The following is a 12,976-nucleotide window of genomic DNA, read 5'->3' as shown; positions in this document are numbered from 1 at the left end:
AAAAAGGCGGTTTTAGTTATGCCATGGATATGGGGCTGGAAACTCATTTCAGGGTCAAATATGACACCCAGGTTGCGAACAATCTTGCTCACCCTCAGATAGATGCTAGGGAGAGGGATGGAGTCAGTGGTTAGGCAACGCAGTTTGTGGTGGGGGCCAAAGATAATGGCTTCAGTTTTCCCAATATTTAATTGGAGAAAATTCTGCTCATCCAGTGCAGACAAGCAAACTGACAATTTAGATACCAGGGGTCGAGAGAAGTGGTGAAGAGGTAGAGCTAGATGTCGTCAGCGTACATGTGGAAACTGACCGTGTTTTCGGATGATATCACCAAGGGGCAGCTTATAGATGAGAAATGAGAGGGGGCCAAGGACAGATCCTTGGGGGACACCAGAGGTAATGATGCGGGAGTGGGAAGAGAAGCCATTGCAGGAGATTTTCTGGCTATGATTAGATAGATAAGAATGGAACCAGGCGAGTGCAATCCCACCTAGCTGGACAATGGTGGAGAGGCGTTGGAGGAGGATGGAGTAGTCAGTTGTATCAAAGGCTGCAGACAGGTCCAGAAGGATGAGGAGGGATAGTTTACCTTTGTCACACTCACAAAGGATGTAATTTGTGACTTTGATGAGAGCCGTTTCGGCTGTGGCAGTGGCGGAAACCAGATTGAAGGCATTCAAACATTGAATTCATACAAAGATGGGCACGGATTTGGGAGGCTACAAGACGTTCAAGTACTTTGGACAAGAAAGGGAGGTTGGCGATGGGGCGATAGCTGGCAAGCAAAGTGGGGTCAAGGGTTGTTTTTTTGAGGAGAGGGGTGATGACAGCAGATTTGAAGGAGAGCGGAACAGTACCTGGGGAGAGAGAACTGTTAACAATGTCGGTTAACATGGGAGCCAAAAAAAGAAGTTGGGTGGTCAGCAGTTTAGTGGGAATCGGGTCAAGGGAGCAGGAAGTGGGTCTCATGGACAAGATGAGCTTGGAGAGATCAAGAGGGGCAATCGAGAGAAACTAGAGAAAGATATGAGTTTAGGGCTAGGCCAGGTGGGAGCGTCAGATGAAGTTTGGCCCTGTGGGTTAGGTGAAGGAAGGGAAGTGGCAGAGGTAGCTGATCGGATGGTCTCAATCTTTGAGACAAAGAAGTCCATGAGCTCCTCACACTTGTTAGAGGAGAGTGTGGTTGAGACAGGGGAGAGGGGGTTTAAGGAGATGGTTAGCAGTAGAGAATAGTAGCTGGGGGTTATTTTTGGCATTGCAAAATGATCCTAGAATAGTGAGCAGTTTTTGTAGACGAGTAGGAACCGCTAATGCTTTATGTGTTTGAGTCAGATCTGGCGGTGAATGGCTAAACCAGTTGTTCGCCACATCTGTTCAAGTCTGCACCCTTTTGACTTGAGGGAGTGAAGATAAGTCTGTACCAGGGGGAATGGCCAGCGTGGGAGAGAGTAATCTTTTGAATAGGGACTGGGGCATTTAGTGGTGGTGGTGAGGGTGTGGTCGAGAAGATCGGTGGCTGCAGAAATGTCATTGTTAAAAGAGGGCCAAAGGTTGGACAGTTTTGAGTTGTTAAGTGCAGTTGTAAGAGAGGTGTTTTTTTTTTACAGGGGCAGTGCAGAAGGAAGTAGGTTTGAATTGGAGAAGGGGGTTGTGGGTCGAGAGCGATACAAGGAAATGGTCAGAGATGGCTTTATCTTTAATTCACACCGTTGGAATCGCAAGGCCACGAGAGATTGCAAAGTCAAGAGAGTGGCTGTGAATATGTGTTGAGGAATTTACATGGAGGGAAAGATTAAGGGAGGACAGGAGGGTAATAAATTCAGAGGAGAGAGAGCATGATGAATTGAGATGGAGGTTGAAGTTACCGAGGATGAGAAGTCGCTCGGTGCAGAGGCTGAGGGAGGAAAGCAGTGAGGATATATCCGTGATAACATTTTTATCATACTTAGGTGGGCTGTAGAGAATGAGAATTTTGAATGAAAGGTGAAGAGGGGTGGAATAAAGCAAGATGTTCAAAAGATGAGAAAGTGCCAGAGGAGTAGGGGACAGACTAAGATACGATTTAGTGATGAGAGCTATACCACCATCACGGCGGTCTGGGCGGGGCAAGTGGTGGAAGGTAGAGCTGGGAGGGGAGGCTTCGATTAAAGGTAATGAGTCATTTTCCCTCAGCCAAGTTTCCGTTAATGCCATGATGTCGATGCAGTCATGCACAATAAGGTCATGGATGGCAAGGGCCTTGTTTGCAAGTTAACGGACATTCTGCAAGGAGATTTTGAGAGGATCTGTGATGGCTGATCTACTGCCAGCATACACATGGTCATTGCTTGGAGGGATGAATTGCATGGGGAGGAGATTTGAAGGTTAGCCCTCCTTAGGGAAGCTAGGTGGCAAGGTCGGTGAGCGATTAGGATGGGACACTTGGGGTTGCTGCTTGTGAGGAGACATCCACGAGTGCCACGATGGACCCTTCGGAGAACGCAAGAGAGGCACAGAGGGAAGCTGCAGACTTGTCTAAAAGGGAGTCAAGTCTGGGAGTGTTGGTGTAGGGATTTTGGAGGACAGTGTATATGTGAGAGGAGAGATGAGAGGCGGCATAATGACATTAGATACTCGTTTTATGCCCGTAAAACGGGTGCAATGAGGTCCAGTGAAGAAATAACATTAGAATGAGGAAAAGATCTGCCTGTCTACCTTTCTATTTATTTGTGTCATTTTCTCTCTCCTATCTTTCTCACAGTTTGACGTGATTAGCATTAAATGAATAAATTACACTGTCTCTGTCTTGTTTTCTTTGACCCCCCTCTCTTTTCTCCTGTCAATTTGATATACTTTTTTAAAGTATGCAGAACACAAAACAAAGACAACAACAGTTTGTATTCAGAACAGTGTAATTCCTTCTCGTTCACCCTTACACATCCATGCACCTCTTTTAAAAAAAAAACATTCAATACAAACTTCACCTCAGTAAAGCATTTTAAATTTGTCCTCTTTTTCAAAATTATTAGAGCAAGTGCTCCTGAGCAGAAACTGCTAGGATGTAAAGAAAAATATCCCATCAGTAGAGCTGACAGAAAAGTATTGATGCATCCTAGGAAATTAGGTACATTGCACATGCTCAAACTGCACAATCCAAATTCAGCTCATAGTCACAGCTGTAGACAAACATAGTGTAGGAAATTTTAACAAAAAAAATAGGTGGGGTTGGGTGGGAAGTTAGTGTTAAAAATCATAATCCCAACCTGAACCCGTCTCCAACCTGCTCACTTCCGATTTTAATGGAGGTGGGACGGGGGGGTGGGCAGCCAACTCCCAACCTGTTCCCAGGAGGCGGGTCATCCATTTAAATATTATAATGAGGCTGGCAAGCCTCAGATTTAACCTCCATTTTAAACTTAACAGTGGCTGGTCAGGTTTTGCAGCCCCCGTGAAACCCGCCAGCTAATGGAAGACGAGAATTCCTGGATCCAGGTCTCTGCCTAATCCATCCCCCCCACCCGCAATGTTCAGTGACCCTTCACTAGGTCTCCAATTCCCTCCCCCACGAGGTTCCCCCCGGGCCTGGCTCCTCCAGCCCCCCAATGAGCTCTCAACCCCGCTCCTCTGGCCCACCATTTTTGCCCTGAGCCCCTCCCGATGAGCTCCTGACACTCGCGCCTCCCCCTGCATGCTCCTCCGGCCCTCCGATGAACTTCCAACCCCACCGTCTGGCGCACCGCCCCGCCCCCCCCCGTCCTTCCCGGCTCTCCTCTGGCCTCCCGATCAGCCGCTCCTGCCACTGATGTGCTCCCTATCCCCACCCTCCCTTGCTTCTCCGGACCCCTCTCAACCACTCCTCTGGCCCCCATATGGTCCCTCCCTTCTTCCTTTTTGTGGCCTAGTGGTCAGCATCTCAAGTCTGGCTGGCTGCGGTTGGGAAATAGATTTCCAATGCAAATCAGGCCTGCTGTTTAATTCGGCAGGGTCTGCGGGAAAGCTTTTCCTGGCCGCTTCTGACCCCCCCCCCCCCACCCCGCCCCCGGCCTCTCACTCCCAACCCGTCAAAGTATTAAAATTCAGGCCATCAAGTCCCACCACTGGCTTTTGGGAGAGGCTAAGGCCTTCAATTAAATGCTTTAATGAAGGCATTAATAGATGCAAAAGACAATTTGATAAATACACTTATTCATTATATTGCAAAATATGAATTTTTAAATTTTGTTTAAATCTTTATTGGAATGGCTTTTCTCAATGCACCTGTATCATGTACTAATATCATTTTTTAATGTTATAATTTCATTAAGCGCTGATTGAAGTCCAAGACATTGACCTCCATCTTAGACCACTGCAACGCCATATTGAAATCATGCAAGAAACCGAATTTGCAGAGATTCTTGTGTTTATTCCGGCTCTCTTTCACACCATCTGCCTCATCTGGAGCCATTCCAAATATTATTGCATTCCTGTTCGGATCATAGTCCTCTTGCAGGAATTCTGCAATTTGTTAATTGAACAGGTAATTTTAGATAAGCATCACATGGACTTACAGCTTTCAGCATGCAAAGTGATAGTGAAGAAATACCTGTTATTAACAGTAAGATATTGTAGACGTTTGGCAGTGATTGTTAATGGCAATAATGGCAGTCTTTTGAAACCAGAGAAGGATTTGATCAAGTTAAACAGGTTAAAAAGAAAGAAGCCAATTAGCTGTCATGAAAAAATAGCTGAGCAGTCATGGCTTTATTTACTTCAACTACAAGGTTATAGTGTCTCAATTAAATATAGTAGTATTTCAAATTGTTTATAATGCGACATCCACTGATCTTATTGTGTGACTCTACTGATGGATTTTAAAGTAGGAAGGTGCTTATAGGAATAGTCTGCCTTTATTGTCACGGTTTCCACCACAATCCTAGTTTTTTTTTTAAATTGTAAGAGTATACATTTAAAAATAATAATCATCGTTCAAATTGAAATATTTTTACTGTCTAGCAGTGGTTTGGACTAATCTATATAAAATTATGTTTAGTTTAGTAACACAGATCTCTCACTCCAGTTATTTTTAAAACACTCCAATTCTTTTCCATTTCTCCTGATGGCACTAACTTTTGCTGGCACATAATATTATGTTCACTAGCTTCTTCATACATGAGCTTAGACTGTGAGGGTTGGCTGAATATTCCACATTATTCTATCCTGACATCCATGCAAAAGTACCTTTCAGAACGAGTCACCGGGTATCCCTTAAATATGAGTCCTTGGCTCATTTATGTTCCTTAGCCCAGGGAAATTTTAATGCTCCAGCACAGCACAGCATAGAGATTAGCTCTCCTCTGATTTTAAACCTGCTGTCAAACCAGTTCAGCAAAAGCTTGTGAAAATGAAGGTGGAAAATTGAGATGGAAATTAATTTAACGTACCAACTATTAAAATTGTGATCTAGTAATGTGTTTGCAAGGTTTTATTCTCACAATGTGTGTTTGCACTAACCTTGGTTTTAACATAATTTTGAATGGCTGGTTGTCAATGTACGTTCTCTTCGCTTAGCTGACATGTTCGAAGCAATACTTTACAAACTTCGAAGACTTTTCAATCAGCAGGGAGATCAATGTCTGAAAGAATACTTTCAGCCTGGCGTTGTTCTGTTGCCATGGCAACTCCCACTAGAGGATTGAAACTTAGATACCAGTGCTGAAATTCTATTACAAACATGTAAAAATCTTTTCCAGTGCATGGTTACAGAATAAGAAATATTAAACACTATTGGACAATTAAATATTATGATGGCACGGAAAGGTATGTTTTTCTGTGTTAAGAGTACCTTCTGTTGACTCCCACACATCAGACTGCTTCGAGTATACTTCTGCCAAGAATGTATCTCTCCTAAAATGCTTGATTCAGATAAGAAACTCAGAAATGGCACATCCACTAACGGGGTTATATATTTTGATTTAATTTTCAAAACTGCAATAAACATAGGCCTTACACTGTACAGCTACTGTATAGCCACATTTAAAGTGGTGTTACTATAGCTAACCCAAAGTCCGTATCATTCCAATATTTTTCCATTCTATTAGTATCACCTACCACATTGTATTAATAGAGATCTAACTGTCCCCACTCTCCTTCATGAAAATTCTATTCCTCCTAGTGGGGGATTCGAAGAGAGCATTTATTTTGCATTTTTCTGAAAAGCAGTGATGCCCAACATAGTAGGGAAGTTTTAATTTAGCAATATGACCTGAGTGTTCATTTTATTTGATTTTCTTCTTCATTTTATTAAGCTCCTTAGAAGAGAAGGGCAATGTTGCAGCACCACAGTTATTTAGTTATCCAATATTGGAATTTGAAAACTGCAAAGCCTTTTATTCATTTACTATAGACAGATTTTTGAAATATATACACCCACATGCACAGAGCATATTCGTTTTTAATTCATTCATTTTATTCTGGAATGACAGGTTGGGGTGGGAGGAGGAAATGTTTGATTCAAACCATTCATTATATGCAATATTTAAAACACAATTTTCAAAATTGATTCAGATCAAATGTAATTAGTTAAAAACAGGTGCCAAGAAATTGTTTATGGCCCGAAAGTGGCCGATGTCATGGCCCAGCACTATTTAGCTGCGCCGCGTCAAAGTGGTCTAGATAGCACGCAAAATTTGTGCTGTGTGCTGATTTACTTGATCATACTGCTGATCTCAGCGCTAAAACCACTGCTCATTGACATACCGCTCAACAGGTAGGCCAATATCAGGTGCTATCTAATTCCAAGTCATGTTTGGCTTTCTCCGCTACTTAAAGGGGAGGGGGGAGAAATTGAGTGCATTTGTGCCTCCCATTACCTGCCGCAGACGACTCGCTAAACTCAGCTGGAGTTTAGCAGCGGGGCTACAGAATTGCGCCCCCATCTCCTGCGCCCAGAGATTGTGATGTCATCGCAGTGCGCATCGCACCTTTAGTGCCCCAGGACCTAAATTGGGTTTCGCCCCCTGAAGCTACGCCGGGCAATAACATCGACAACTTCTGGGGATGCGTACCCAGCGGCCAGCTGCTAATGGGGTGAAATTTACAGGAGAGGTGGCTGGCTGCTGCTGGAACAAACTCCCATTCCGGTGCCGATTTAGTCGAGGGGTTGGTGCCGCGATTGCTCAGCTCGGCACCCCCGCTCCTCGATGGTCCAGGTAGGTGGCTTCCCATTTGTAGAGTATGCAGCATAAGCCCTTCCCCTTAATTCAGGGAACAGCCCCTCATACGCGGCAGCGCTTCGCGGCCCAATGCATGGCGCTGATGAGCCATGCGCCCCGCCCCAAGCGCTCCACTTCCTTTCGGATCTGGTAACCCCAATTTCTCCTGAGAGGCAAGACTTTCTGCGCCTGGCGCAAAGTCTCACGCCTCGCGAGTGTTACCGCCGGTGTGGTACCCAATTTCTAGGCTGAGGTTCTTTGATGCAGAAACACCTCATTGTCATTCCATTTGGAGCGTCACTTGGAAGCAGAACTGATTTAGGAAGAGGTGGCTGAGCGGCAGCACAGGGAGAGAGCAACATAGTTCTCTCAGATGTGACACTGGAGTCATTGGTGGTGGCCGTGGGGAGGAGGTGGGCTGTCCTCTTCCCGCAAGCCAATAGGAAGTCATCGCCCCATACATGTAGAAGGCTATGGCAGAAGATATCTGCTTCCGTGATGGCCATAGTGTGGTCCCCAGGATTTCGATCCAAGGCTGCAAGAAATTTAATGACCTCTTAGCAGGTCAATGAACGCTTCAGCAAATGCCATATCTCACCATCTGCACCGCAAGCCTCACAAATTCCTCAATGCACCACACCCCCATCACTCACTAACCAACAGTCTCTACCTTTCACCACTCAAACCTCATAATCAGAGCTTCACTTCACCATCACAACCTTACCATTGCTGCAATACTCACATCCACAGCTCACACCTTGCATGAACTGTTAGCTATTCAGCTATGGCAGGCACATCACCCAAACACATTGCACCTCACTCACTCACACACTTCCCTTTCTGTTGTAAGCTAAGGCGGCACACAATTGCCGGAAGCATCGGCAGACAGGCGGGGCAATCCGCAATACAGGCCTTAAGAGAACTGGAGGAGAGTGTGCTCAACATCATTGGAGGGGAAGTCACTGAGGCTGTGGCAAACGGCGAAGCTGAAACCCTCGGGGACAATAACGGTGTGGTTATTCCTAATTCTTCCTCCGACATCCCACTTCCCCCTCAACCCACAATCTCTTCTCACTTACAAGTTGCTGATGCTATCTTGCCCTCACACCGCCCCCACAGCTCACCACAACCTGACTGTTGTGCCTTTCTGCTTTCAGATAACCAGTGTCACTACATCTGACAATTGCAGACACCAGCTCAGAAACTGGCACTGTGCATACTTTAGAGGCTAGTGCACCAGCGGGATCTGCACAGGGTGAGGCACTGGGCACGAGTTGGCTGCAGCAAGGACAGGGAGATAGGGTAGTTCGACAGCCAGTTCCCTGAAGAGTGAGTTCTCATGCTTTCTGCTGCACACGATTCAGATGAGGACCTCATCTGAGTTCATTGGATATATTCAAGAGGGAGTTAGATATGGCCCTTACGGCTAAGGGGATCAAGGGATATGGAAAGAAAGCAGGAAAGGGGTAGCGGGAATGATCAGCCATGATCTTATTGAATAGTGGTGCAGGCTCGAAGGGCCGAATGGCCTACTCCTGCACCTATTTTCTATGTTTCTATGTAGTCCACCTCCAACATTGGCCTGGGCTTTGAGCAGAGCTTGGAGCCCATGTTATCTAGAGTGGAAATGATGGAAAACTCCAGGAGAGACCATGTCGACCCAGACATGGTAGTGTGTGTGTGATGGGCGATGTCACGGTTGACATTGCAGCACAGGCAGAAGCGACCCATATTCTTAGTGCTGCAGCAAAAACACAGACCGCTGTCCTGCAGTCTCAGCTTTCTGCCACCGAAGCTCAGACTTCTACCATCGTGGCTGGGTTTACCAGTGTCGAACGGGGCTTGTAGGGTGTCGCAGCAGGCCAGCAATCTGTCCTCCAAGAGATTGCTAGGAATGCTGAGGTGCCACCCCAAGCAAGTGGCAGTGGGTCAGTGGAACAGGACCCTGCTGTCCTCTCTCAGGATGGCAGAATTCCTGTTCACACCACTGCCACTGCACCCTTGCCGCTGCCTGTCAGCCAGCTAGCTCGCCCAGACTGCTGTTGCACTTGCTGAGGTGGTGCAGTCTATAGCCAGTCCTTCTAGGTTCACAGCGGCTCGAGGTTGTTCAGCAAGACCATCTGAAGTATCACCCATAGAAACTCAGCAGCCATGTTACAGCCACTGGAGGAGCATATTGTAGGAGCACGAGAGTCGGAAAGGGCACTCGGAGATTGCACAAGGGTGATTGGTTGATATAGTATTTGTGAATTGATTATTGATGCATTTATTCATTTTGTTTTGGAATCTTTGTTTTGTGGTGGCTCTTATTTCAGCTTTGTTCCCAGGAGGATGCTGTGATATTCCATTACAGAGGGATGGTATGATGGGGATATGGTTGATGGGGATGTGTTGAGCAACGGGGATCTGGGGTTTGATTCACTGGAATCGGAGTCTGATGAGACATTCACGGACAGCCGAAGGGGGATTTTCTGCCTGTCTTCTTCCTTCCCCCTCGTCTTCATCTTCCCCCTTGTCCTCATCTTCCCCCTCGTATTCATCTTCCCCCTTGTACTCATATTCCCTCTTGTCCTTTTCCTGAGGTGGTCCCACAACCTCTGGTGCCAAGGGCTATGCTCTCATTGTGGCCAAGTTGTGAAGTATGCAGCAGACCACCACAAAATGGGACACCAGCTCCGGCGATTACTGCAGGGCTCCTCCCGAGTGGTCAAGGCACCAGAACCCTTGCCTCAGCAGCCCGATGGAACAGGAGTAGGCGATATGGCCCCTCGAGCCTGCTCCGCCATTCAATAAGATCATGGCTGATCTGATCATGGACTCGGTTCCACCTCCCTGCCCGCTCCACATAACCCCTTATCCCCTTATCATTTAAGAAACTGTCTATTTCTTTCTTAAATTTATTCAATGTCCCAGCTTCCACAGCTCTCTGAGGCAGCGAATTCCAGATTTATAACTCTCTGAGAGAAGAAATGTCTCCTCATCTCTGTTTTAAATGGGCGGCCCCTTATTCTAAGATCATGCCCTCTAGTTCTAGTCTCGTCCATCAGCGGAAACATCCTTTCTGCATCCACCTTGTCAAGCCCCCTCATAATCTTATACGTCGCGATAAGATCACCTCTCATTCTTGTGAATTCCAATGAGCAGAGGCCCAACCTACTCAACCTTTCCTCATAAGTCAACCCCCTCATCTCCGGAATCAACCTTGTGAACCTTCTCTGAACTGCCTCCAAAGCAAGTATATCGTTTCGTAAATATGGAAACCAAAACTACACGCAGTATTGGTGATGCCTCACCAATACCCTGTACAGTTGTAGCAAGGCTTCCCTGCTTTTATACTCCATCCCCTTTGCAATAAAGGCCAAGATTCCATTGGCCTTCCTGATCACTTGCTGTACCTGCATACTATTCTTTTGTATTTCAAGTACAAGTACCCCCAGGTCCCGCTGTGCTGCAGCACTTTGCAATCTTTCTCCATTTAAATAATAACTTGCTCTTTTGATTTTTTTTTCTGCCATGACCTGTGCATGACCTCACACTTTTCAACATTATACTCCATCTGCCAAATTTTTGCCCACTCACTTAGTCTGTCTATGTCCTTTTGCAGATTTTTTGTGTCCTACTCACACATTGCTTTTCCTCCCATCTTTGTATCGTCAGCAAACTTGGCTACGTTACACTCAGTCCCTTCTTCCAAGTCGTTAATATAGATTGTATAAAAGTTGGGGTCCCAGCATGGATCCCTGCGGCACTCCATTAGTTACTGATTGCCAACCAGAGAATGAATCATTCTCAATGATGTTCCTGGTGGCAGCATGACTCTCATTATGTGCTGGGCACGAGTGGGGGGTTGCAGAGAGGAGTCATCAGCCAGGTGCTGAGCGGATAGCCCCTGTCTCCGAACAGCCACCCTCGGGTTTGATGTGGTGGCTGAAAGATAGCTGACCTACCGGACTGACGCTGGATGAAGACATCATGACTGCTGCCAGGATAGCGAGCATTGACCATCAGGATGCGTTGGGCCTGATTGCACAACAACTGCATATTAAATGAGTGGTAGCCTTTGTGGTAGCTGTTATGCAGCACCCGCTAAGCCACGTGGGCACAGTCGATGACGCTTTAGACCATAGTGCCCGCTATCCTGACAAAGCCACATGCGCAGAGTGAAGAAAACGCAGTCGCTTCCCCTGGTGTAGTGAGCTTCAGTGACCTCCCGGATGCAACGATGGATGGCGAACTGGGAGATGTTAGCTATTTCTCCTGCTGCAGAATGGAAGGATGCACTGCCGAAGAAATTGAGGACCACGGCGAACTTGAGGGGTTACTGGGAGAGTCGTGTGGTTGTCCTGCTCTGAGGCTGCAGATCTGGTTGCAGGAGGTGGCAGATGTCTGTGACCATCTCCTTGGTAAAGTGAAACCTCCTAATACACTGCTTCTCCCTTAAATGGATATGAGAAGTGCTCTCGGATGGCCTTAGGTGGGTAAGGCCTCCTGGCCTTCCTCCTCCAGCATGTAGCTTCTCTTCCTCATTGCCTCCGCTCCGTCTTAAAGATACTCGAGTGCGAGGGAGAGTCACAGTAAAGCCCCCATGACTGAGCAAGTGTTTAACAGAAGCCTTTAGATAAGAATGAAGGCTTTCTCTAAATGCCCCCAAAACTCCCTGTCATCTTAGAACCTTGAAAGAAGTTTTATAAAGCTGCTAGAGTTGCAGAAAGTTCCACAGAGCCAGTGAAACTGAAGAAACGTGTCAGTTGCAAGTTGTTGCTGATGATCCCTTTAAATACTACTGCTGGTGTCTCCTTCCTGCTTGTTAATGCTTGCACAACTGGCCGGTAAGTGGAGCGCGGACTCCAAAATGGCTGATCGGTCATAGTGAACATTGCACACTCACTGACGTCACAATCTGCATAGTCTCCGTAATGATAGTGAATGCACACATTGGCAGCGCTGCCACCCAGCTGAAAATGGTGGTTGCGCGGGTCGCGCATGTAGCGGGCAGGACTACAATAGCCACCATTTTTTTCTCAAATCGGGCCTGGTTGTAAACCCGCGAATTTCTAGGCCAACATCTTTGCCCAACAAAGGTAAAGTTTTAATTCTGTTTCATTTAAGTTGAAAAAGCAGACTGTTGATATTATGGTGGTTATTAAAAGTTGGATATTCAGATGTGCTAATTTGTAGGTAGGTATTCATGTTTAAAATTAATTTCCATTGTAAATGTGCTTCCTCTAGGCCATAGTTTTTTTGTCACCAGAGGAACTTTTGAAAGTAGAGATTGAAGAGTCCCTGGAACATGTACAAATATGTGTGAAAATCTTCAGAGCTTTTAAAAACTGTTTCGTGAAGCACAAAGAAAAGCTGGCAAGCTATTACACAAATTTGCAAGATTTCAGACTCTGGGACTTCCCATTATCAATGGTTTTCACGCGTTTTGACAGGTTTTTTAACCGTCTATTACAACTTGAGGTAACTGTAACAAACTTATTATTTACCTGATTACTTTTAACACTAGCAAACCTTATGTGACATTGCAGGAATTGTTAATGTATAACAGTGCATATATATCTATTTACCCGACACGATGCTCCCAAAGCAAGCGAGCCCCAGGTGGGCAGAGGAAACGTTTCAAGGACACCCTCAAAGCCTCCTTGATAAAGTGCAACATCCCCACTGACACCTGGGAGTCCTTGGCCAAAGACCACCCTAAATGGAGGAAGAGCATCTGGGAGGGCGCTGAGCACCTCGAGTCTCGTCGCCGAGAGCATGCAGAAACCAAGCGCAGACAGCGGAAGGAGCGTGCGGAAAACCAG

General features: G+C 46.2%; 1 protein-coding gene across 1 annotated transcript in view; it reads left to right on the top strand.

Moving 5' to 3' along the window:
• The window catches only part of LOC139264459 (dynein axonemal heavy chain 11-like), a 679,414-nt gene that overhangs the window by 41,400 nt on the left and 625,038 nt on the right, over nucleotides 1-12,976 (top strand). The window contains exons 6-7 of the mRNA XM_070880970.1: nucleotides 4,284-4,495; nucleotides 12,399-12,632. Of these exons, the coding sequence (XP_070737071.1) occupies nucleotides 4,284-4,495; nucleotides 12,399-12,632 (446 nt within the window). The remainder of the gene's footprint in view (nucleotides 1-4,283; nucleotides 4,496-12,398; nucleotides 12,633-12,976) is intronic.

Source organism: Pristiophorus japonicus, chromosome 5, assembly GCF_044704955.1.
Source record: "Pristiophorus japonicus isolate sPriJap1 chromosome 5, sPriJap1.hap1, whole genome shotgun sequence".
NCBI classification, from domain to species: Eukaryota; Metazoa; Chordata; class Chondrichthyes; family Pristiophoridae; genus Pristiophorus; species Pristiophorus japonicus.
Note: the sequence above shows the minus strand (reverse complement) of the source record. Positions and strands in the feature narration are given on the sequence as shown.